The sequence below is a fragment of the Salvelinus fontinalis genome, chromosome 19 (assembly GCF_029448725.1).
Source record: "Salvelinus fontinalis isolate EN_2023a chromosome 19, ASM2944872v1, whole genome shotgun sequence".
NCBI classification, from domain to species: Eukaryota; Metazoa; Chordata; class Actinopteri; order Salmoniformes; family Salmonidae; genus Salvelinus; species Salvelinus fontinalis.
The window spans coordinates 42,416,257-42,439,469 of NC_074683.1; the positions used below are offsets into that span (position 1 = coordinate 42,416,257).

At 42.0% G+C, this 23,213-nt stretch overlaps 2 protein-coding genes across 4 annotated transcripts in view; one reads left to right on the forward strand and one right to left on the reverse strand.

Moving 5' to 3' along the window:
• LOC129816762 (alpha-1,3-mannosyl-glycoprotein 4-beta-N-acetylglucosaminyltransferase A-like) overlaps nt 1-4,505 on the forward strand; it is a 54,093-nt gene extending 49,588 nt beyond the window's left edge. For both annotated transcript variants that reach the window (XM_055871629.1, XM_055871628.1), the window contains 2 exons: nt 151-263; nt 399-4,505. In XM_055871629.1, coding sequence (XP_055727604.1) covers nt 151-263; nt 399-425 — 140 coding nt within the window. In that variant the 3' untranslated portion in view covers nt 426-4,505. The remainder of the gene's footprint in view (nt 1-150; nt 264-398) is intronic.
• Nucleotides 4,506-11,207: 6,702 nt separating this feature from the next.
• On the reverse strand, nt 11,208-19,244 carry si:dkey-4e7.3 (uncharacterized protein LOC402865 homolog). Of its 2 annotated transcripts, XM_055871633.1 has the most exons (8): nt 19,095-19,184; nt 17,953-18,013; nt 15,488-15,585; nt 13,817-14,007; nt 12,488-12,667; nt 12,302-12,413; nt 12,054-12,190; nt 11,208-11,961 (listed from the first exon to the last, which is right to left on the reverse strand). In XM_055871633.1, exons 4-8 carry the CDS (start codon nt 13,997-13,999, stop codon nt 11,614-11,616), a joined length of 960 nt encoding a protein of 319 aa, XP_055727608.1. In that variant the 5' UTR covers nt 14,000-14,007; nt 15,488-15,585; nt 17,953-18,013; nt 19,095-19,184; the 3' UTR covers nt 11,208-11,613. The 2 variants fall into 2 exon arrangements, with proteins under 2 accessions (XP_055727608.1, XP_055727607.1); XM_055871632.1 differs by lacking the exon at nt 17,953-18,013 and having other exon boundaries at nt 19,095-19,244.
• Nucleotides 19,245-23,213: the final 3,969 nt, after the last annotated feature.

The window sequence follows — 23,213 nt, forward strand, 5'->3', positions numbered from 1 at the left end:
CTCCTGTCCTGTTAGCTTTCTCTACTCAGAACGCACCCTGATCCCATTACCCACTCGCATTTTTCCTGCCACAGACTGATAAACAATGTACAATCTCAATCCCAGCTCTTATTCCCCCTCTCTCTTTCTCTCCCCTCCTTCCCTCCCTAGGTCAGTTTGAGAAGGGTGTGGCGGAGGGTGCTGTAGACACCTCCTTCAACCCGGTGGTGGCGCTGCGTCTCTCTGTCATCAAAGACTCTGCTGTCTGGGCCATCCTCAGCGAGGTCAGCCATCATACAGCGTCATCTGTTTTTTAATCTTTTATCAAATGTATCTATTGTTCTATGTACCCAGGGTAATGTTATCCTGTATAAAGACGGGTGTGTGTGACATGTCTGTGTTCCTCTGTCTCTTTGTAGATCCACATAAAAAAGCTACCAGGCTGACATAAGGCGGGGGGCCACAATCCAGGCCCCCGGCCCCGGGGTGCTCGCAGACGCGCCTAAAACTTGCTGACTAGGGGCCCTCTGGCAACCAGCAGTGACATCCTCAGAGCTCACCAGAGCCACTCCTCTCAGGGCTTCTGTCTGAGGACACTCTCATTCAATCACTCGCTCGCTCTCTTGCTCTCTCTCTCACTTGCTCTCTCTCTCTCACACTCTTGCTCTCCTCTATCTTTTTGCGTAAATGTGAATACTACTGTACAAAAAAGAGACATTTAAAATATCAGAAGGAATTGGGTGTGTCCTGCAGAATTCCGTTCCCAGCTCTGACAGTTGAGGTAACTGTGTGTTACACAGAGGGCTTGTGACTCGGAGAGACTGACCTGAGGGGCTGATGTCACCCAAACACTGGTGCAAAGTAGGTGCTCCATGTGCTCGCTACCATCCCCATCTCTGGTCTGGTCAGTTGGGGTATTGCACTGTCTCTGGAGCCACAGAGCCCCCTGCTGGTGACTGAAGAATGTCTATTAGCCTCACGGATCTGTTGTTTTTTGTTGTGTTCCACAGGGATGTGTGTTCTTGCTAAACAGCAAGTAATAGACCAAGTAAGGTGTCAGTCATCTTATGGTGGTGGATAACTGCCTTTGTCCCTTTGTCCTCAGCTCTTTTTTTAAGGGAATTACAATGACGATGGCAAACAAAGCGGCGCAGATCTAGGGTCAGCCTACCTGTCCCAGCTTACCTGTCCCGGTCCCAACCCTAATCATTCTAGAGCAAAAATCTGAAACCTACATTACCTAAGAGCTGTGTCTGGGACAGTTTAATCCTATTCATTATTAAATGAATAATCTTGGTGACTGAAGGAAACCATATTTATCGTTCTACTTCGTTTGACAGGAAGCCAGGCTGAAAGACCACCTGTGTCCTTTTAGTGGTAAACCAATCAGACTTTGGCCTTGACTTCGCTTACCTGAAGGGATATTGCTATATTGATGATATTATTACTACTATGACAATGATCTATGAAGGTGAATTAATTTATTTGAAATAAATCCTTAATTTGTACAAGAGGTTAAAAGTCAGAACTTGTATTTTTTATTCTGTGAAGAGTTTATACTACGGTAGTTGATATGTGCCTGCACCCGCTCTTTTTGTTAAATGAATAATTGTTTTCACAGTGCGGCTTGGTGTTCTATGTTCTCTTGTCTGCTGGTTGGTTCAGATAGAGGTTGGCTCCAACTGCTGGTCCAGAGTCTGTTTTTGGATGACCTTTCCTACACAGTCAAAGTTAAAATAAGAGATGTCAGAACAGTCCTAGAAGCTAAAACCCTTAATTGAAACATTAAGTTCAACCTGTCTCTGTTTTTTTTTTTTTTTTAAGAACAAAAAAAGCCTGAGATTGGCCTGGAGAAATGTAACCACGCTCAAATTCACAGAGGACTGACCATCCAATATGTCAAAATTACAGATTTAACCAAGTTGAGGCTATACAGTGTTTGTTTACATATACATTGTTTACTAACATTTGAGTAAAACAAGCTTATGTTGGGTTCTGATGGGGTACGACTGTTGAACCAAGTTCATGAGGCATTTATAAGTTATATTATTCACGAATCAATGGGTGTATGTGTGTGTGTGTATATATATAATTCCAAAAATGGATGTAGCAAGTTTAAGCCAGAGATACTGGCCGAGGCTGTGCTAGATCAGACCCAAGTGCCTTTAAAATCCTGCTCATCCGAGATTCTGAAGCAGAACTTCCTGAATGGCTCTGTTGCAAACCTTTCACTCCCTCTTTTTCCTCTACCCTACATAGGGTGTGTTGACTCGCCCTTGGAGGTTTGAAATGCTATAGGTCCTTACAGAATACATGATACTTGATTGACAGATGGCTACACAGTGGTAGCGGTTCCACCATAAATCACCACCAATTGTACAGTGTGCCCCATGTTTACCGTCAGCAATGGGGGATATATTTTTGGGGACATTATTACATTTTATTTTCTGTAAATTGGGAAGGAATCTCTGTAAATTGACGATCAAATGCTATTTAGAAAGTTGCACTGAATTTGTTTAATGTTCTATACTTTTTTTTTGGTGTGCTTTCATTTACCATCTCCAATGGATGTCATTTCACACTTCTCATGAGTTCTACCCCATGTGATGCCTGAATTTGTCCAATCTGAGACTGCTGGTAGTTAGTTGTTGGGCAGGATGTCGACTGCTGTACTTTTTCTATTTGCCGTCTTGTTGCAAAGGGCTGCATGCAGACAGCCAGGCTCCACTTGGAGTGGCGCCTTATTCACTTTGTAGATATACAGAAAAGCAACTTGCATTGTCTAAACGTCCTACATGCTCTTTGCCTTGTTTCAGGATAGGTCAAAACTGTTTTCCATGAGATGTTTATACAGTAAGAGATTTTATGAAGGATTTTTTTCTACCAGAAATCCATCCACGTTTGTGAAGATAGTGATCGGTTTATTTGGGGGTGCTATTTTAAATGTTAAATATGTGCATGCACACACACGTCCAATTCTAAATATCCCCCTAGCCCCAACCCCTCAGCACTTAATGTTGATCTAGAAGGGTTGGACAGCTATAAGGAACAAATCCCATCTACACTATAAGAGAGCAAGGTGGTGCTATTGCTAATTCCTACCCAATCTTTTTTTTGTTCGTTTTTTGTCCTAGCTAGGATACAGACTAGGGGTCGATAGAGCCCCACAGTGGAGGAGTCATAATACCCATAAAACCTAGCGGTCAAACAGGGAAATAGTTCCAATTGTTTTCCCACCTTAATTTCCCCATAGGGGATTCTAGAAACACTTAAAGGGTTGTGTTTCGTGTAGGCTTACCCTGGTGTGACGTTTTGATAGCCATGTAAATTTCTCTAGTCCAAGGTGATTTTTTTTCAATATATTTAGGCTCTATTTACTTTGAAATGTGAAAATAATAATTAGCGTCAGAACAGACATCACGCAAAACTACAAATCCCTGCAAGCCCCTGCATGTCATCTCTAGCTGAATACCTTTTGCTAACAGGTGTTGTGTAAATGTGAAACTTGCACAAGACTGTTCAGAGTTGTCCAATCAAAGAAATTAATCAATTGTATTCATTGCTACATTTAGCTAACATTAGTTAATCCAGAGATCCTTACCTTTGACTTGATTTGGCAGTCTCTTCCAGATCATGGCATGTGTAGTTCTTTATGTTGGCCACATTAGCAGCTAATTAGCATTTCAATTTTGGGGGTAAAAATACAAGCAAATATATTGACACGTCACCTTGTCCTAGAGATATTTACACTGCTATCAAAATGTCACGTCAGGATAAGCCTACACGAAACACAGCCCTTAAAATTCCCTATGGGGAAAAATTATTGGAACAATTTCCATGTTTGACCGCTAGGTTTTATGGATATTATGACTCATACTGTGGTACTCTATTGGGATTTGGGCAAAACTTTCGAAAGCTGGACACTTTGTACCAGGTTTGCTTGTTTGTACATGTTTGTTATTGATAGTGTGTGTGTGATTTGATTGGTCAACCAACCACCTTTGCATGGAGTTGGCCCTTCCCCTGAGCCCCCTGGTCAAACCAGATCCTCGCTCACACCTGGGGCTTATGTAAAGAGTGGAACATTCTAGAACCTTCGGATAGAAATGTATTATTTAGATCTGATACTCTAGAACTGCGAATCGTGCCAGATATATATTACTTCGCCAGAGCTTTGCAGATAAATGTATTTGCGACTTCCTGTATAAACTCCTGCCATTCATGTGGAGGATGGCTGGGGCTGTGGGTGTGCCTCAGTTTAAATTGGGTTCCTTTCATCTTTGTATTTTGCCCTTCATCCACGCTTATCAAAGACTGTATATAAAAGCAATATGGAGGATGCCTGCCTAGACCCTAAAAGTGGATGAAGGATAGACTATTGAGACAGCCAGGCTCCCCCACCCCTGCCTGTCTCCACTTACTCCCCATCAGTCCATGTGCCTTCATGTACATTAGTATGTCTGCCTCTGCTTTTGACATGGATGTACATTCTCATCATTTTAAATAAATCAAACTTGTTGAAACAATTCATGCCCATCTGTTTTCTGCCTTGGTTTCGTGATTTCAAGTAATGTAGTCGCTGTTTGACAGGAGAATGGCTCATCACCATCAGCCACACATCCATGTGGAACCAGCCAGCCAGACAGTTTCAAATCAATGAGATGGCATCAACATGTTGGAGACAAAGTTGCTATATTTGAGTTATCCTTGCCATCGTGCTCCTTTTGATGTTATGTGAGCCTTGAGTGGCCCCTAGCAGTAGACTTGAAAAAGTACGTTACAATCGTTAACTTTTCTTTTTTTTTACAGGAACTACAAACACTCCCAGCATGCATCTAGTTCACTTCCGTATTCCCAGGATACTTTGCGAATTAAATATGGTGGCTTGCATAACTACGACCGTGTCAAATAGTATTTTCTTATACATTTCTTGCGTAATTGATCCGATAGCTGTCTTAAATGTAAGTACAACACAATGCCTAAATGCTACGAGGACAGGGTGGTAGGGCATGTATGCTTTGGAATCAACGCATGTCTCCAACACGACTGCGTTGTAACGTTAGGAAAGCCTAACTGAGGACCAGGCTGCTAGCTAACGTTGACAGTTTAACTCACAGGTGTCAAACTCATTCCACGGGGGGCCGAGTGTCTGCGGGTTTTCGCTCCTCCCTTATACTTGATTGATTTATTAACATCACTAATTAGTTAGGAACTCCCCACACCTGGTTGTCTAGGGCTTTATTGAAAGGAAAAAACAAAAACCTGCAGACACTAGGCCCTCCGTGGAATGAGTTTGACACCCCTGGTTTAACTTGTATACCATCCTTTATTTTAAAGCGTAGGCCTACCATTAATTGTGTTGGTTGGCTAAGCCACACTTCCATTGCAAAGTGCACAGCTTTCTGCACCAGCCTGATTAATTCCGAGTCATGTATATGGTGTCAAATCCGATCCAAATATCGAATGAGCACTAGATGGCGCGCGCGAGCAAGATGAAACCTCATTGCGTGAGCAAACGCTTCAGTCGAGAGAGAAGAAATGTGGTCGAGCGAGCAGAGGACGGGTCAAGGGGCGTAGACCGGTGTGGTGATCGCAAATTACATTTGAGAGTTTACGAGTGAGTGAGCAGAACCCGCACGTATTAAATTAATTAGAGAAGATGATTTTTTTTTACCTGAAATATTTACTACATATCAAGATTCAGAAATTACTGCACTCTCACAAATACGGTGGTGACTACCAACTCATCTCATCTCATCATCAACTCATATGCATTAATTAAACAACTTTGCACATATGTATCGCTCCACCTTCCTCAAACAACATTGTCATACTTTTGTTTACCTTTTTACAAATGTCTATGGATTGTAATTTGGGACTTTGACTCCATACTAAATCTAATTCCATCTCCTGTGTTGTTCTGACCTCTATAGATTAAGCTGATGCCCGACTGAAAACCTGGAGATCTTCACTGGTTCTGAGAGGTGACATGGCCACAAACAGTACCTGGGACACCTTCTAGGGCTACCGTTTTCTTGAGGACAGCCAGAGTGTGGTCAAGACATCGGCCGCAAAGTCATTTTTTTGTGTGCCAGCTCTGCTGCACCTGGGAGTTAAAGGTATTGCACCACACTCAACAGTCATGTATGCTTAAACATACTTGTATGCTCATTTATTTGTTTCTTAAAGCGGCAATCAGCAGTTGAAACAATAACAATGCATTCTTCTTGTCCCTGTTTAGTAAAAAGCTGAGGGATGGGTCTGGAGAAATGTAACTGCTCTCAAATTCATAGACACCGTTATGGATGCAAGGACTGACCATCGCGCCGCCTCCTAAAACCACCATAAGAGGAGATGACCCAAAGTTCCTTGCCTAAGACCTCCTCCAATGGGTTTTGAGAAGGAAGTGAAGAGTTGAGCAAAGATTCATTGGGACAGGGCTTATGTCATTGTTTTAGGTGGAATCTTATGTCAAATGATACATTTATTCTGTTCGCACTTACTGTAAATCTTTGTTCTACTTTGTGCTCTGGCTTGCTGATTAACATCTGCTCTGATGAGACTCCCTATGCAATTTGACTCTATTACTGACTATACAATAAAACAATGTCAACTATAGATAATAGTAGTTCTTTATCAGTCAATTACTATTTTAAAAAATCTGTTTTCCACAGTACAATTTTTGGTGAATGCACGGTGTTTTGTTCTCAGCCCTCCTTTGAATGCTGTGTGTACTGATTCAGTTCTAAATGACCACGAGTCCATCCTCACCACCTCCATCACTGCAACGGATTGTCTGGTCTGCTGAGAGGGTCATTGGCTGTCCTGCACAAATCGAAGGCAAGGAAGTGTGCTGGAAAGTTAATTGCCGACCCCTTCCACCCCCTCTTCCAAGCATTCCCTCTGGCAAAACCTCCTGCCACAGAACAGTTTCTTCCCCTGTGCCATGGCCCTCACCAACCGTCCACCTGGTCCTCTCATCCATGGACTTTGCACTATTCATCCACAGACTATGCACCCTGCACTATCATCCCAAAACTACACATTGCTCTTTGCACTCCTATTATATGCATCATTTAGCGTATTTGTTTACATTTTAGTCATTTAGCAGACACTCGCATCCAGAGCAACATACAGGAGCAAATAGGGCAAAGTGCCTCGCTCAAGGGCACATTGACAGATTTTTCAGTCTGCTCGGGATTTGAATCGGCGACCTGGAAGAACAGCCCAATCCTCTTAACCAGTAGGCTACCTGCAGTTTAAAGTGTACATATTGTATGTGGAAAAAAGCTGACCGCTTTTCGTTATGCTGGCTAATAAGTAATTAGCTAAGTTTAGCAAGTACATTCCACTCAACGTGAGTGAATGGTGGGTGGGGCTTGAGGGGTGTGCGTTGATAGAGCAAGGTATAGTGTACCTATTATAATTTATTTCCCAATTCATTTGGTTATCAAGCTGCTGGGTATTCCAAGTAGTCGGGTTGAGCACTAAGTGCCGAACTACAGTATCTAGTTAAACAGACGGTTTTGCAGTGTATCGCAAACAGAAGGCTCGTAATAGCCTATCACAACGCTGGACTGGCCAATGGTAGGAATTTGTTACTTCGTCCATCACACCAGTGAAAGTGGCCAATCTAAGGTGTCTAGACTGTAAACCCGCCCAACCATCAGACTGAAATCCAAACCAAAGGTCAGGTTTGCGACGTTCGTGGTTTTCCTGAGAATTGGGACAGGGCTTACTTTGAAAACGATGTCGCGGGTGAAAATGTATTGCTGGAGGGTTTTTGTGCTTCTTTTAAATTGCACCGCGGCCGCCATTCCATTTCTCTTTAAAAACAAATCTATATATTTCACTGTTACCTGCTGCTGCTGACTATCAGGCAGTGAGCAGGCTGTAACTGAGTGAGTGAATGAATGGTGGGGAGGGCTTGAGGGGTGTGTGCGTTGAGAGAGTGCTGCAGCAAGGTATAGTGTACCCATTATAGTTTATTTCCTAATTAATTTGGTTATCAAGCTGCTGGGTTCCTCAAGTCGTTCGGCACTTATTGCTCAACCGGCTATCTAGCTAAACAGACGGCTTTGAAGTGCATCATAAACAGAAGGCTCGTTATAGCCAATCACAACACAATGGCAGAAATGTAGCTAGTTCTTCCGTCACACCAGTGAAAGTGGCCAATCTAAAGTTTCTAGACACGCACCCGTCTGTAAACCCGCCTTCCATCAGACTGAAATCCATACCAAAGGTCAGGCTTGTCATGTTCGTAGTTTTCTTGTGAATTGGGATACTTTGAAAAATGTATTGGTTGCGGTGGCAAGTTTTTGGGCTACTTTTAAATTGCACCGCGGCCGCAATGGCATTCTCTTTAAAAACACATATATATTTCAGATACCTGCTGCTGCTAACTATCAGGCAGTGAGCAGGCTGTAACTGAGTGAGTGAATGAATGGTGGGGAGGGCTTGAGGGGGGTGTGTGAGTTGAGAGACAGCTGCAGCTGTCATGGAAACAGAGCAGCGCGCACGTCGTGACAACTTTTTACCAGTTGAAGGTAGGCTATTTAGATTGGTTATTATGGAGACAGCCTTTTTCCATAAAACATATTAACCCGCTAGAACTGATATAATCGCCACAAAGCATTGGAAAACGACTTTAGGTGCCCTGTAGCTATTTAGATAAATTCGCTCAGAGGTGGTTTAAAGTAAGCTGCATTCTAATGTCGACTTTTCTTATTGATAACCGTATCAAACGAAGGATTTACTCATGCTCAGTTATAGGGTCTGGAGAGCTGTGCGAGTGGAAGTTATGGAATTCCCTCCCGTGCTTCTGTTATGGGAAAAATTCCACAATGAAAATGACATTACACGTGGAGAATGATAGGGTAACATTTGCATATTTTGGCCATCAAGTAGGCCATTCATTTTTTTTACCATTGTAGGCTACGTAGCTTACTATTTGATACAATAAATATGTTTGAAATGACGTTATCACTGGAGTCATTGCAAATCAATTTGTGCCACTTGTGTAGCCTACCTGGAGCTGGCAAACGGATTTAATAAATAGCATATAACTACATTTTTTGTTGTAGCCTTGTGTTATGCAATAATGAATGGCCATGTTAAGTTAATTAAATTGATATGTATCAATTGTGATCATGGCCACAGTTCTATCGCAGATGTGGCATTCTCCACATTTAATGTCAGTTTCAATGTGGACTTTTCTCTGAAATTAGATATTGGCATATCAGGGGCTATATGCTACTCGCATCTAGCTCAGCAAACCATGGCAAAGTTGAATTGCTATTATAAACCCAGATTTGAGTCAATAGCCTATGCCTATTGAAATAACAAGTCAATCTCGCAAATGGGATTTTTATAACGGGTTGTAGTCTTAACATCTGGCACATCATAATGGCACAATTGCCAGAAAATAGCCTAACATTCGTTTTTTGAAATTCGTCCAAGTGTTTCTTGAACAGAGATTTTGAGATCCTAGTCCAACTTTCATCACTCAAACTCTCCTGTCGGAGAGTGTAGTTATGAACATGTGCAGACAGGATTTGTTTGCAATTATAAACTGGGTGGTTTGAGCCCTGAATGATGATTGGTTGAAAGCCATGGTACATCAGACCATGCACCACGGGAATGACATTTTTTTTTAAACTGTTTTAATTACATTGGTAACCAGTTTATAATAGCCATAAGGCACCTCGGGGGTTTGTCTTATATGGCCAATATACCACTGCTAAGGGCTATGTCCTAAAACAGCCCTTAGCCGTGGTATATTGGTCACCTCCTCTGGCCTTGTTGTTTAATCATAGCAGTCAAAACAAGTACAATTATCTGGAGTGTTTAATAAGGGCGATTTATCTTTTCTCTTGTGACATTCTTAAACTCGCAAGAATTATAATTTTGATGGAAAACAGAATGTTGCTTCTTAGCCTATGCTGTTAAAAAGTACGTTGATATTCCTTAATTCGCTCGATAAAGTTCTGGGGGGAAAAATATTGGATTAATGTGGCAACTCTGCTCTTGCTGCGAAAAAAAAACATTTTGAGTGAGTTTTGTCATTGGGTTATACATTTTAAGCTAGATCTGGAAACCCTGCCAAAGGTGACAAGCCTTGAGAGAGAGCAATTTTATCAATTGAGAGCGAAAACTTGACAATGACAAATTACTATTTCTGGTGGTGCAGTTTAAAGCGTTCCCCCCCAAAATGTATACGTTTAATTCACGTTTATTTTCTTATAGTTCAATATTTTTTGTTGTTGTTGATCTGTGACAATAATGTTCTGCTTACTTAAAGTCGCACTTGTAAACTCTCAAGTTTAATTGTCACTCTTGACAGTCTGTGCACTCGCGGGACCCGTCCTCTGCTGGCTTGACCATTTTCTTCTCTCTCGACTCCGCGTTTGCTCATGCAATGACGTTTCATCTTGCTCGCCCGCGTCATTTAGTGCTTGTTCGTCTTTTGGATCGGTTTTGACGCCATAGTTATGCCACGTTTAAGACAACTGGAAACCGGGAAATATCCGACTTCCGAGTGTTCAAAACAACATTTTTTAACTTCCATTTACTTTTGTACTTAAGTATATTTAAAACAAAATACTAGACTTTTACTCAAGTAGTATTTTACTAGGTGACTTTCACTTTTACTTGAGTCATTTTCTATTGATGTATCTTTACTTTTACTCAAGTATGACAACTGAGTACTTTTCCACCACTGGATATAGTGATCAAAGAATGTGTGGTAGACTTTTTTCCTCCTGCCATGATAGGTAGAAACTAAAGGTTTGCTGTGAATAGGCCTACCACAATTACAACTAAAGACATTTGCATGTGTGTGGGAGAACTCTATGCTGGGCTGTATTTCTGCTTCCTTGTTCTGCAATGAGCAAACTTCTAGAAACTCTATAAAGCAGGGGAGTATTCATTACGGACAATTTTTACCATTTAAGAACCAATTGGAAACAGAACGAAACGGGGAGGGACCTACCTGAATTTGTCTAATAGAAACTCTCCTAAACGGTTTCTGTTGTGAAACGTTTTGCAATAGAATTGGCGTAATGATTATACCCAGGACTGTCCTTCCCCTTGACTGCTCTGAAGATAGATTTCTAAATTGTGCATCTGTTTTGAACAACTGGGTGTAATAAATGTATCAATAAAACAGATGAAGTGTTGCGAATGTGCTTGTGACATAATGGAGTGTTTACTGCACACGACTGCTGGTATGAGTTGTAATTCAATCGATTTATTAAAAAATGTTTATCTAAATGACAAGGCATGATTCTTAACATCAACGTGAGCTGACAATACAGTAAAAGGGAAACGGGTTGCACAACTGAATGAATTTAACCGAAATGTGTCTTCCACATCTAACCCAACCCCTCAATCAGAGAGGTGTTGGGGGCTGCCTTAACGTCCACGATCTTGGGCTGACTGGTTGAGGTTGGAGTTGTCACTTTTCCCTGGTTACGGTCCCATAGAGCGTTCCCGTAGTTGTTTTTTTACTTCTACAGTCTAGTGGTTAGCTGTGGCAGACCTAGAGATTACTTCAGAGCGTCCATCATCATCTGCTCACGTGTAGTGGTTAGTTTACTTCTACAGTCTAGTGGTTAGCTGTAGCAGACCTAGAGATTACTTCAGAGCGTCCATCATCATCTGCTCAAACCTCACCATGTTCACCTTCTTCATGACGAAGGCCTTGTGAGTCTTCTTCAGCATGCCCAGTGTGTCCAGGATCATCATGCCACGCGTGTGTGTGCCCGTCAGCTCCACGCTCACCGCCATGTGGTCGCTCTCTGTGACAAAGGTGTTGTCGATAGCTGCCGCCATGGCGTAGGAGTCACATGACACAAAGCCCATGCCGTCAATCATCTCCGCCTGGGAGCGCTCACTGTACGACTCCTCCATACTGTGGCGGAAGATCTGGGCCATGAAGCGAGCCTTCTCTGACTCCTGGGCCAGCCAGTCATCACACCACGACTGTCAGGTGGAACCAGAATAGGAAAACAACATCAATCATAATGTGGAAGGTAGTGTTTCATAATTTATTGATTACATAAAATGAATGTTACCCAGGGCAGCTTGCTGAGGCAGGTGAACTCCCAGCTGGCTATGTAAGTGGGACACAGGAAGTCATTCAGTACGATGTAAGCTGCTTCCGGGTCGGCAGCGAAGTTAAACTCTGCACACACTGTGGTGTTTCCTCTGGCTGAAGACAGGTACCACATTATTAAAACCTATGGCAATTGACCCATTTATCTATTTACTATTAGTAGACTAGATAAGTTGATCTTCTGAAGCAAATAAATCACAGCCTTACACTCTGTGTTGCCTCCCATGATGTAAAGGCCTTTAAGTTTGCTGGGGAAGGATGGCTCCATTCTTACAGCCAGAGCTAGGTTGGTGAGGGGAGCCGTGGCCACCAGAGATACCTGGGAGAAACACCTGCATTTACAACAGGGACACACAACACATATTGAGTAGCCTGCGTCTACTGCTCTCTCACCTCTCCAGGGTTTTCGTTGACTATCCGGATCAGTGCAGATACCGCTCCTTCCATCTGCAGCATGTCCAGCCCCGGAGCGTTTGGGTCTGGAGCATCCCCCAACCCGTCCTGACCATGGAAGTTTCCCGCACTGATCACATTCCCCAGGATAGGCTTGGCAGCACCACGGAATACTGGGATCTAGAACACAGAACATAGGTCAGAACCCTGAATGCAATAGTTTCAAATCGCAACATTTATAGTATTCCCTCTACACTTTCACTTGCTATGAATTCAAGAGCCCAGCTTATGTAAGTGGGCATCCCAAAACACGGAGTCAAAAACTAGTCTGGGTGCCAATCTGTTTCTTAAACCAACTACTTTGTTTTTGTCATGGCAACGTTTGATGTAAACTCCAGCCTCTCCACAATGATGATTTGTCTATGTGCTACTGTTGTAAACAGAACATTATGTCAAATCAGATCTCAGTTTCCAGAGCTCTAGAATTGGGTAGAGCTCCACAGTCATGTGTCTGAGACAGAGTACAACAGTGTATTGTCAAAGAGGAAGAGAGAGGTCAACAGACTATCATCGCATCCTTCCCCATCATGTGATCTCTTCCCCTCTGTGTAAGGGTGCATACATTAGTCTATACACCGAATGTACAAAACATTAGGAACACCTTCCTACATTTGAGTTTGCCCTCAGAACAGCTTGATTTCATTGGGGCATGGACTCTACAAGGTGTCAAAAGCGTTCCACAGGGATGCTGGCCCATGTTGACTCCAATGCTTCTCACAGTTGTGTCAAGTTAGCTGGATGTCCTTAGGGTGGTGGATCTTTCTTGATACACACAGAAAACTGTTGAGTGTGAAAAACCCAGCAGCATTGTAGTTCTTGACACAAACCGGTGCGCCTGGCACCTACTACCATACCCCGTTCAAAGGCACTTAAATGTTTGGTTTTGCCCATTCACCCTCTGAACAACACACATAGACAATTCATGTCTCAATTGTATCAAGTCTTAAAAGTCATTTTTTTAACTCGTTTCCTCTCCTTCATCTACACTGATTGAAGTGAATTTAACAAGTGATATCAATAAGGGATCATAGCTTTCACCTGGATTCACATGGTCAGTCTCATGGAAAGAGCAGGTGTTCCTAATGTTTTGTACACAATGTATAAGCTTTACCGTTAAATGCATGTTCTATATATCGTGATGATATAAGCACATTCCCTGTATCCCATTGGGTGCTTGTTTACTTCAACAAAGACAATTTTAGCTAAATAAACGATATAATCTAATTGAAAGGGACTTGCATTGTCTACCAAAAATGAACAGCACTATACCTCCAGTCTGTTGCAGGCTTGAAGCACCCGCAGCGTGTTCTTGCACACGTTCTCCAAATTGGTGTTACCATGGACACAGGTGATGCCCAGGACCTCTACATAAGGGGTGGCCAGTGCCATCATGATAGCCTGAGCATCATCCACCCCACAGTCCACATCCACCAGCAGCTTCTTACTACTCATACTGGAGCCTGAGACACAGAACACAAGGAAAGATCAAATAACCTAACCACTATGACACATTAACACAGGGACAGATCAAAACATATAACCTAACCACTATGATACATTAACACAGGGACAGATCAAAACATATAACCTAACCACTATGACACATTAACACAGGGACAGATCAAAACATATAACCTAACCACTATGACACATTAACACAGGGACAGATCAAAACATATAACCTAACCACTATGACACATTAACACAGGGACAGATCAAAACATATAACCTAACCACTATGATACATTAACACAGGGACAGATCAAAACATATAACCTAACCACTATGACACATTAACACAGGGACAGATCAAAACATATAACCTAACCACTATGACACATTAACACAGGGACAGATCAAAACATATAACCTAACCACTATGATACATTAACACAGGGACAGATCAAAACATATAACCTAACCACTATGACACATTAACACAGGGACAGATCAAAACATATAACCTAACCACTATGATACATTAACACAGGGACAGATCAAAACATATAACCTAACCACTATGACACATTAACACAGGGACAGATCAAAACATATAACCTAACCACTATGATACATTAACACAGGGACAGATCAAAACATATAACCTAACCACTATGATACATTAACACAGGAACAGAAATATTGGATTCAATCTTAGAATTGGTCAATGTTTCTAAACTGAAACACCCATTAATATTCAAATTGCAGTCTGATCCAAGCTTTCAATAAGTAGCCTAGTTATGTTTTTTTTAACTAAAAAGGTAACTGAGGTACTGTCTGATTTATTTATTCATTCAAGTTGAACAACCTCTCACCCAACGAGATACCAGAGTCAGACCATGCACGTGATAATGGAACAACACACATGTTCCTTATTACATGCATGGTCTGACTCTGCTGTCTCGGTGTGTTCTGATCAGGCTGTGTTCTAGGCTCCAGTATGAGTCCATTAACCTCTATGATCTTTTTGCCTGTCTCACAAGCAGGTTAGCACTGCAGAGTGGTCACTAGCTGGCACAGCCACAGTCATACAATCTGATTTTAAACCTAACTTTAACAACACTGCTAAGCCTAACCTTAAATTAAGACCAAAAAGCACATTTTTGTTTTCATTCATTTTTACTTTACAGCTGGCCTATCTATGGGGAAATCACTCAGTTCTGCCTCTAGGACAAGACTCATGGCAATAAAAGCAAACCTGCATCTCACAGTCTCTCTCAGCAGTGTCTCAATATGTTCACACCTGTCCCGGTATTGTGAGATCTGATCATCTGCAGTTATTGTTGCACAATTGCAATAAAGACAACATCGACCATGCCCATATTATTCAGTGGCCTGGGATTTAGAATTACAATGAAGTGGGACAGCATAATCACACAGGACCCACCAACAATCATATGAAGTGTGTACATGACATCCTAGAATAGAGGTACAGCCTACCTGTAGTTGAATAGAATAGGACTGGGCTGTGTCGGTGTGGACAGGCTGCTACTCCTCTTGGCCTGGCTAACAGGTGTCCGTCACATGCAACTGGGAACCTTTGAGCGGCCAGGAGGGTTGAGAAAGAGAGGGAGGAGTGAAGTCAGTGACTATAAACTAGAGGAGAACTTGCCTAATAAATCAGACTGAGATACCAATTGTTGGTATACAGTTAAACAAGCCACTGCAAAAACTTGGAAAGTTTCCTAAAGGACAGAATGTTTAATAAAATGACATTTCAACTTTCTCTACCGGTTGTCTGAGCGCTTGGTCCTTCAGTGGGATGAAATTTCAGATAAAATATCCCCAGGATAAGTATTACTTAACCACTGGTAGTGTATCACCTGGCACATGGGCAAAACCGTGTAAACACCTGCAAGACTTCGGTATGCATGCATCGGGAGCATGCGCTTCTTGTCCGTGGAGTTGTGCATGTGCCTTAGATCACGAGCAAACAAATATTGATTGCTACAGACAAAGACTTGTGTTTTGAAGTCGGTATATTAATACTTTCCTGTGGATATTTTGTCTAAAATTTTGACCCACTGAAGGATCAACTCCACTGACAATCTTCAGTTCAAATATAATTGTATTCAACATTCCTTGACAGACAAGGGATGTTTAGTTTTTTTCCCTATGTAAATCGAATGTGTCTCCACAATCAGGACTAGAGAAGAACAAGACTGAATGAATGATCATGCAGAAGTCTGAATGGCTTGAATTCCTGTATGATTTGCAGTCTGCTACAGTATAGAGTTTTATTGTGTAAACACATCAATATTATTTAAAGCTGCAATATGTAACTTTTTAGGCAACCGAACAAATTCACATAGACATGTTAGTTATAGGTATGTCATTCTCATTGAAGGCAGGTCTAAGAAGCAGTAAAACTGTTCTGAGCTATTTTCAATACTTGGCTTTAAAAAGCAACAAATCCCTTTGAAAACGCCCTGTGGCATTGATATGAGTCAGTTATTATAGTGTCAAAATTGACTATAAAGTGTAAATTGGTTAATTTTGGTAATAAAGTCAGTCTCTCTAAAACGGAGTTCGGAACTTCACTGCGTCACAAAGGGTAAATGCAGGTTGGGTTTTGATTTGTCCATTTTCCCACTAACATGTGGTGAACAGCTGTGGTGATTTCTCTATCCAATTGCATAGTGAGACGACTGTTACACAAGCACTTTTTAAAAAAACTTGAGAATCGGCCAGGAAACACCTCCAAGGCTGACATCTCGTTTTTCAAATGAGCAACAGAAAAACACACATGCCAAACGCGTTCTAGTGGCCTTTACGTTTTTGCGTCTTTTCAGTTTGGATTTGTACACCAGCTTCAAACAGCTGAAAATACAATATTTTGATTAATTTGTCACATAAATGGAAATTATGCACTCTTAGAATTTTAGCAACTAGGGAATAGTGGTGCGACTTCTGCATATGCACCTTGAAAAAGACGGTGTAACCTTATAACAACAGTGGTGCTATTGAACCTGTCAAAGGCAATACAACTGCGCACATGGCAGCGAGTCTGAATGCACAAATCTTTCGCTGAATGTAAACAGCCTCTGAATTTGGGGAATATTTATGGAACCATTTGGGTCTTTGCATGTCAAAAAAGATACACGATTTGACGTGTCAAATAAGCTTGTTGACTATGCGTTCCATAGTTGACCAATCAGGACCTGAATATGACTCCACGTCATATAATAATTTAACGCGTTCATCATTTTTTTAACGTAGTTATTACACATTGATTACACTATCACTCGTATTTCATATGAAAAACGATTCATTGGTACGCATGCAATGATGCTGGTAAAGTTGTCTCGCGCACTTACAGTGCTGGTCATAAAAGAAAGCTAGCTAACTCATGGATGCAAACAATGTTCTTTCCCAAAAACACAGCAAAACGACATAATCAGTTTCAGTAATTATAGTTAGCTAGCTAACATAGCTAGGTGTCATCATTTAAAATAACCCTCATTTATAAAACAGTTCTCATTTGATTAATGGTTGTCGGACCCATTTATGTGAAGCTGGCCACAATAGTGGACTTTGCGGTTAGCCTTCAAAATAAAAGTATTGTAACGACCCTGGGTTTATAAGCGCGGAAATCGACTCTGCCGCTTGAGCATGCTTTTGCGGCACAGTCGATAGCGCGCCGGACCTCGGGCTAGGAGGTCGAGGGTTCGAGACCTGCTCCCTGCTGTTTCATTACAGTATGTAATGGACAGCGATAGAAATTAATACAAATATAATTATGCCATAATTGAATAGATCATGCTAAACGAGGTTGAAATGTTGTTATATAAAATCAACAATATACAATAATTTGTTCACTTGACACAAAGCTGTTGAAATCAAACTGGATGTATTGGACTTTAGAATTGCATTGGGGGCATACTTATTTCACTGTACAGTCTTACCTATGGATTGTGGATCAATGACATAGGGTATCAGTCCACTCAGTGACACCCAGAGAAACATCTGAAACAACGTTGAATTGAGACACATTTATTATCAACCCATGTGTATTGAACACCATTCAAGAGGAAAAACAATACTGCATGGATGTTTTGGAGTCTGATAACTGAGGAGGATGTTGGGAAAAAATATACTGGGTATTGAGTAGACTGATAACCCATTTAATTGAACCCCAATCCTTAGGTACAGCTGTACAGTGCAATATGAATGTCAATACACACAATAGGCTGACTGGGGAGGTGATTTCAGTCACAGTCCTGCGATAAGAGCTACAACACTAACATTTGCATAAACTCTTCACAGTTGTGTTCTGAGGGTGTCACCGAGTAGACTGGTGACCCATTTCATTGCTCCACATTCCAACCTTGTTTAACATTATCTAGTCTAAATGTGGCATAATTCCACCAATTGTAACCTTCTGCGTCACTTTCAAATAGGTACTTTTATTTTGAAGGCAATGCTTATAACGTTAGCTTTGGGCAACAGGCTTAAGTAGCTGGCTAGCTAATTATTTTAATGAACTGAATTTCAATAGGCGAACAACAAGTGGCTACCTAGTTAATACTTACTCACAAGGATTCCTAAATCACTGTTAATGATAATGAAAATGACTGCAGTTTCCACTGGTCATTGTTTTCAGGCTGGTTGTATTGGTGCTCGCTATGTACCAAGCTAAAACTAGCTACCCCAGAAATTGCGGTCGAACAAATAATGCCTTATTACCATCGTGTTATTGTAAACACATCGTTCGTGGCCAGTGTGTGCTTGTAGCAGACTTTTGGGTGCTACTGATAGTGGTGGCGCTTGGTTTACAAGTGCAAATTCATCACACACAACATTCTAATATAATTGTGTTATTTGACGTGTCAAATTAAAAGGTTATTTAGACACGTCAAATATATTTTTTTACACGTAAAGACCCAAACGGCATTCCATACATATTATCTACGGGAACACAACATTTGGGAGTCTGTGTACTGGTTGAACGAATAAAGTTGACCCAAAGTTATGGCATAAACTCTCCATAGGCCTCGCTTTAAATTAATATTCGTAAGGATTTAATACAAAATAAATGTATATGCACCTGCTTTCCGCTAATCTCCGTGTATGTCTACAGTAAAGATGAACACACTCCAATGCTCCTTCAACATTTAATCTCGATAATCTTGCCGCCGTCATATGCCTTTCTCTCGTTTCCGGGTTGGGCCATCCGTGCGCTGCATCCCAATATGGCGGCCGGAGCGGTGTTGCCAAATATACACTGCTCAGAAAAATAAAGGGAACACTTAAACAGCACAATGTAACTCCAAGTCAATCACACTTCTGTGAAATCCAACTGTCCACTTAGGAAGCAACACTGATTGACAATACATTTCACATGCTGTTGTGCAAATGGAATAGACAAAAGGTGGACATTATAGGCAATTAGCAAGACACCCCCAATAAAGGAGTGATTCTGCAGGTGGTGACCACAGACCACTTCTCAGTTCCTATGCTTCCTGGCTGATGTTTTGGTCACTTTTGAATGCTGGCGGTGCTTTCACTCTAGTGGTAGCATGAGACGGAGTCTACAACCCACACAAGTGGCTCAGGTAGTGCAGCTCATCCAGGATGGCACATCAATGCGAGCTGAGGCAAGAAGGTTTGCTGTGTCTGTCAGCGTAGTGTCCAGAGCATGGAGGCGCTACCAGGAGACAGGCCAGTACATCAGGAGACGTGGAGGAGGCCGTAGGAGGGCAACAACCCAGCAGCTGGACCGCTACCTCCGCCTTTGTGCAATGAGGAGCACTGTCAGAGCCCTGCAAAATGACCTCCAGCAGGCCACAAATGTGCATGTGTCTGCTCAAACGGTCAGGAACAGACTCCATGAGGGTGGTACGAGGGCCCGACGTCCACAGGTGGGGGTTGTGCTAACAGCCCAACACTGTGCAGGACGTTTGGCATTTGCCAGAGAACACCAAGATTGGCAAATTCACCACTGGCGCCCTGTGCGCTTCACATATGAAAGCAGGTTCACACTGAGCACATGAGCACATGTGACAGACGTGACAGCGTCTGGAGACGCCGTGGAGAACGTTCTGCTGCCTGCAACATCCTCCAGCATGACCGGTTTGGCGGTGGGTCTGTCATGGTGTGGGGTGGCATTTCTTTGTAGGGCCGCACAGCCCTCCATGTGCTCGCCAGAGGTAGCCTGACTGCCATTAGGTACCGAGATGAGATCCTCAGAGCCCTTGTGAGACCATATGCTGACACATGCACATTTGTGGCCTGCTGGAGGTCATTTTGCAGGGCTCTGGCAGTGCTCCTCATTGCACAAAGGCGGAGGTAGCGGTCCTACTGCTGGGTTGTTGCCCTCCTACGGCCTCCTCCACGTCTCCTGATGTACTGGCCTGTCTCCTGGTAGCGCCTCCATGCTCTGGACACTACGCTGACAGACACAGCAAACCTTCTTGCCACAGCTCGCATTGATGTGCCATCCTGGATGAGCTGCACTACCTGAGCCACTTGTATGGGTTGTAGACTCTGTCTCATGCTACCATTAGAGTGAAAGCACCGCCAGCATTCAAAAGTGACCAAAACATCAGCCAGGAAGCATAGGAACTGAGAAGTGGTCTGCGGTCACCACCTGCAGAATCACTCCTTTATTGGGGGTGTCTTGCTAATTGCCTATAATTTCCACCTTTTGTCTATTCCATTTGCACAACAGCATGTGAAATTTATTGTCAATCAGTGTTGCTTCCTAAGTGGACAGTTTGATTTCACAGAAGTGTGATTGACTTGGAGTTACATTGTGTTGTTTAAGTGTTCCCTTTATTTTTTTGAGCAGTGTATATATATATTTTTTACATATTTGTTATTATTATTAACAACAAATCAATACAGAGAGTACATGAGGGAACACAAGTGTATATATAGATTATATACAATGGACAATTGAGCTAGGAGGTACAATATCACATTACACATTACCCCTGGCTGGGGGCAGTATTGAGTAGCTTGGATGAATAAGGTGCCTAGAGGTGCCCAGAGTAAACGACCTGCTACTCAGTCCCAGTTGCTAATATATGCATATCATTAGTATATTTGGATAAAAAACACTGACGCTTCTAAAACTGTTTGAATGATGTCAGTGAGTATAACAGAACTCAAATGGCAGGCAAAAACCTGAGAAAAAATCCAACCAGGAAGTGGGACATCTGAGATTGGTCGTTTTTCAACTCATTCCCTATTGAAGATACAGTGGGATATTGGTCATGTTGCACTTCTTAAGGCTTCCACTAGATGTCAACAGTCTTTAGAAACTTGTTTGAGGCTTCTACTGTAAAGGAGGGGCTCATAAGGGCTCTTTGAGTCAGTGGTCTGGCAGAGTGCCACAAGCTCGTGACGCTCGTTCACGTGAGAGGTAGCTCGCGTTCCATTGCTTTTTCTACAGACAAAGGAATTCTCCTGTTGGAACATTATTGAAGATTCATGTTAAAAACATCCTAAAGATTGATTCTATACATCGTTTGACATGTTTCTACTGACTGTAACGGAACTTTTTGACATTTCCTCTGCTCCTAATGAATGCTCTTCGTGACTTTGGATTTGTTTACAAAACGCGCTAACAAACGTAGCTATTCGGACATAAATCATGGACATTATCGAACAAAACCAACATTTATTGTGGAACTGGGATTCCTGAGAGTACATTCTGATGAAGATCATCAAAGGTAAGTGAATATTTATCATGTTATTTCTGACTTCTGTTGACTGCACAATATGGCGGATATATTTTTGGATAGTTTGGGCTCTGAGCGCCGTACTCAGATTATTGCATGGTTTGCTTTTTCCGTAAAGCTTTTTTGAAATCTGACACAGCGGTTGCATTAAGGAGAAGTGGATCTACAATTCCATGTATAACACTTGTATCTTTAATCAACGTTTATTATGAGTATTTCTGGAAATTGATGTGGCTCTCTGCAAAATCACTGGATGTTTTTGGAACTACTGAACATAACGCGCCAATGTATACTGAGATTTTTTTATATAAATATGAACTATACCGAACAAAACATACATGTATTGTGTAACATGAAGTCCTATGAGTGTCATCTGATGAAGATCATCAAAGGTTAGTGATTAATTTTATCTCTATTTCTGCTTTTTGTGACTCCTGTCTTTGGCTGGAAAAATGGCTGTGTTTTTCTGTGACTTGGCGGTGACCTAACATAATCATTTGTGGTGCTTTCGCTGTAAAGCCTTTTTGAAATCAGACACTGTGTGTGGTTAGATTAACAAAAATATTACCTTTAAAATGGTATAAGATACTTGTATGTTTGAGGAATTTTAATTATGAGATTTCTGTTGTTTGAATTTGGCGCCCTGCACTTTCACTGGCTGTTGTCATATCAATCCCGTTAGTGGGATCTCAGCCATAAGAAGCTAACCAGTTGGCTAATGTAGCTTGTGTGCTCCAGCAAGAAAACCCAAAATTCTCACTCAAACAGAAGGTAGAACTAACAAAGTGTCACGCCCTGATCTGTTTCACCTGTCCTTGTGATTGTCGCCACCTCCTCCAGGTGTCGCTTGTTTCCCCCAGTGTATTTATCCCTGTGTTTCCTGTCTCTCTGTGCCAGTTTGTCTTTTATGTCCAAGTCAACCAGCATATAGTTCCTGTGCGCATGCCTTTTCTATTCGCTTTTTGCTAGTCCTCCTGGTTTTTACCGTTGCCTGTTTATGGACTCTGTACCCGCCTGCCTGACCATTCTGTCTGCCTTGACCTCGAGCCTGCCTGCCACTCTGTACCTCCTGGACTCTGAACTGGTTTTGATCTTTTGCCTGTCCACGACCATTCTCTTGCCTACCCCTTTTTGGATCAATAAACATCTACGACTCCAACCATCTGCCTCCTGTGTCTGCATCTGGGTCTCGCCTTGTGCCCTGATACAAAGAGTCACTGACAACAATCAATACGAAACAGGTTGGGTTTTAGGAGGGGTTCTGAAAGACACTCAAGGGGTGTCCACTGAAAGTTAACTAGCAACAACAACTGAGGCTTAAAAGTCACCCACCATGAGCACCAACTACATTTGCCCAAGAAGAGACAAACAAAATAAAATCCACACCAAACTTAAAGACAGGAAGCAAACCAAAATGAAAACAGGAGAGACCAGATAAAGGATTATTTTTTTATTTAAAAAAAATCAAACCGAGAGAGTCA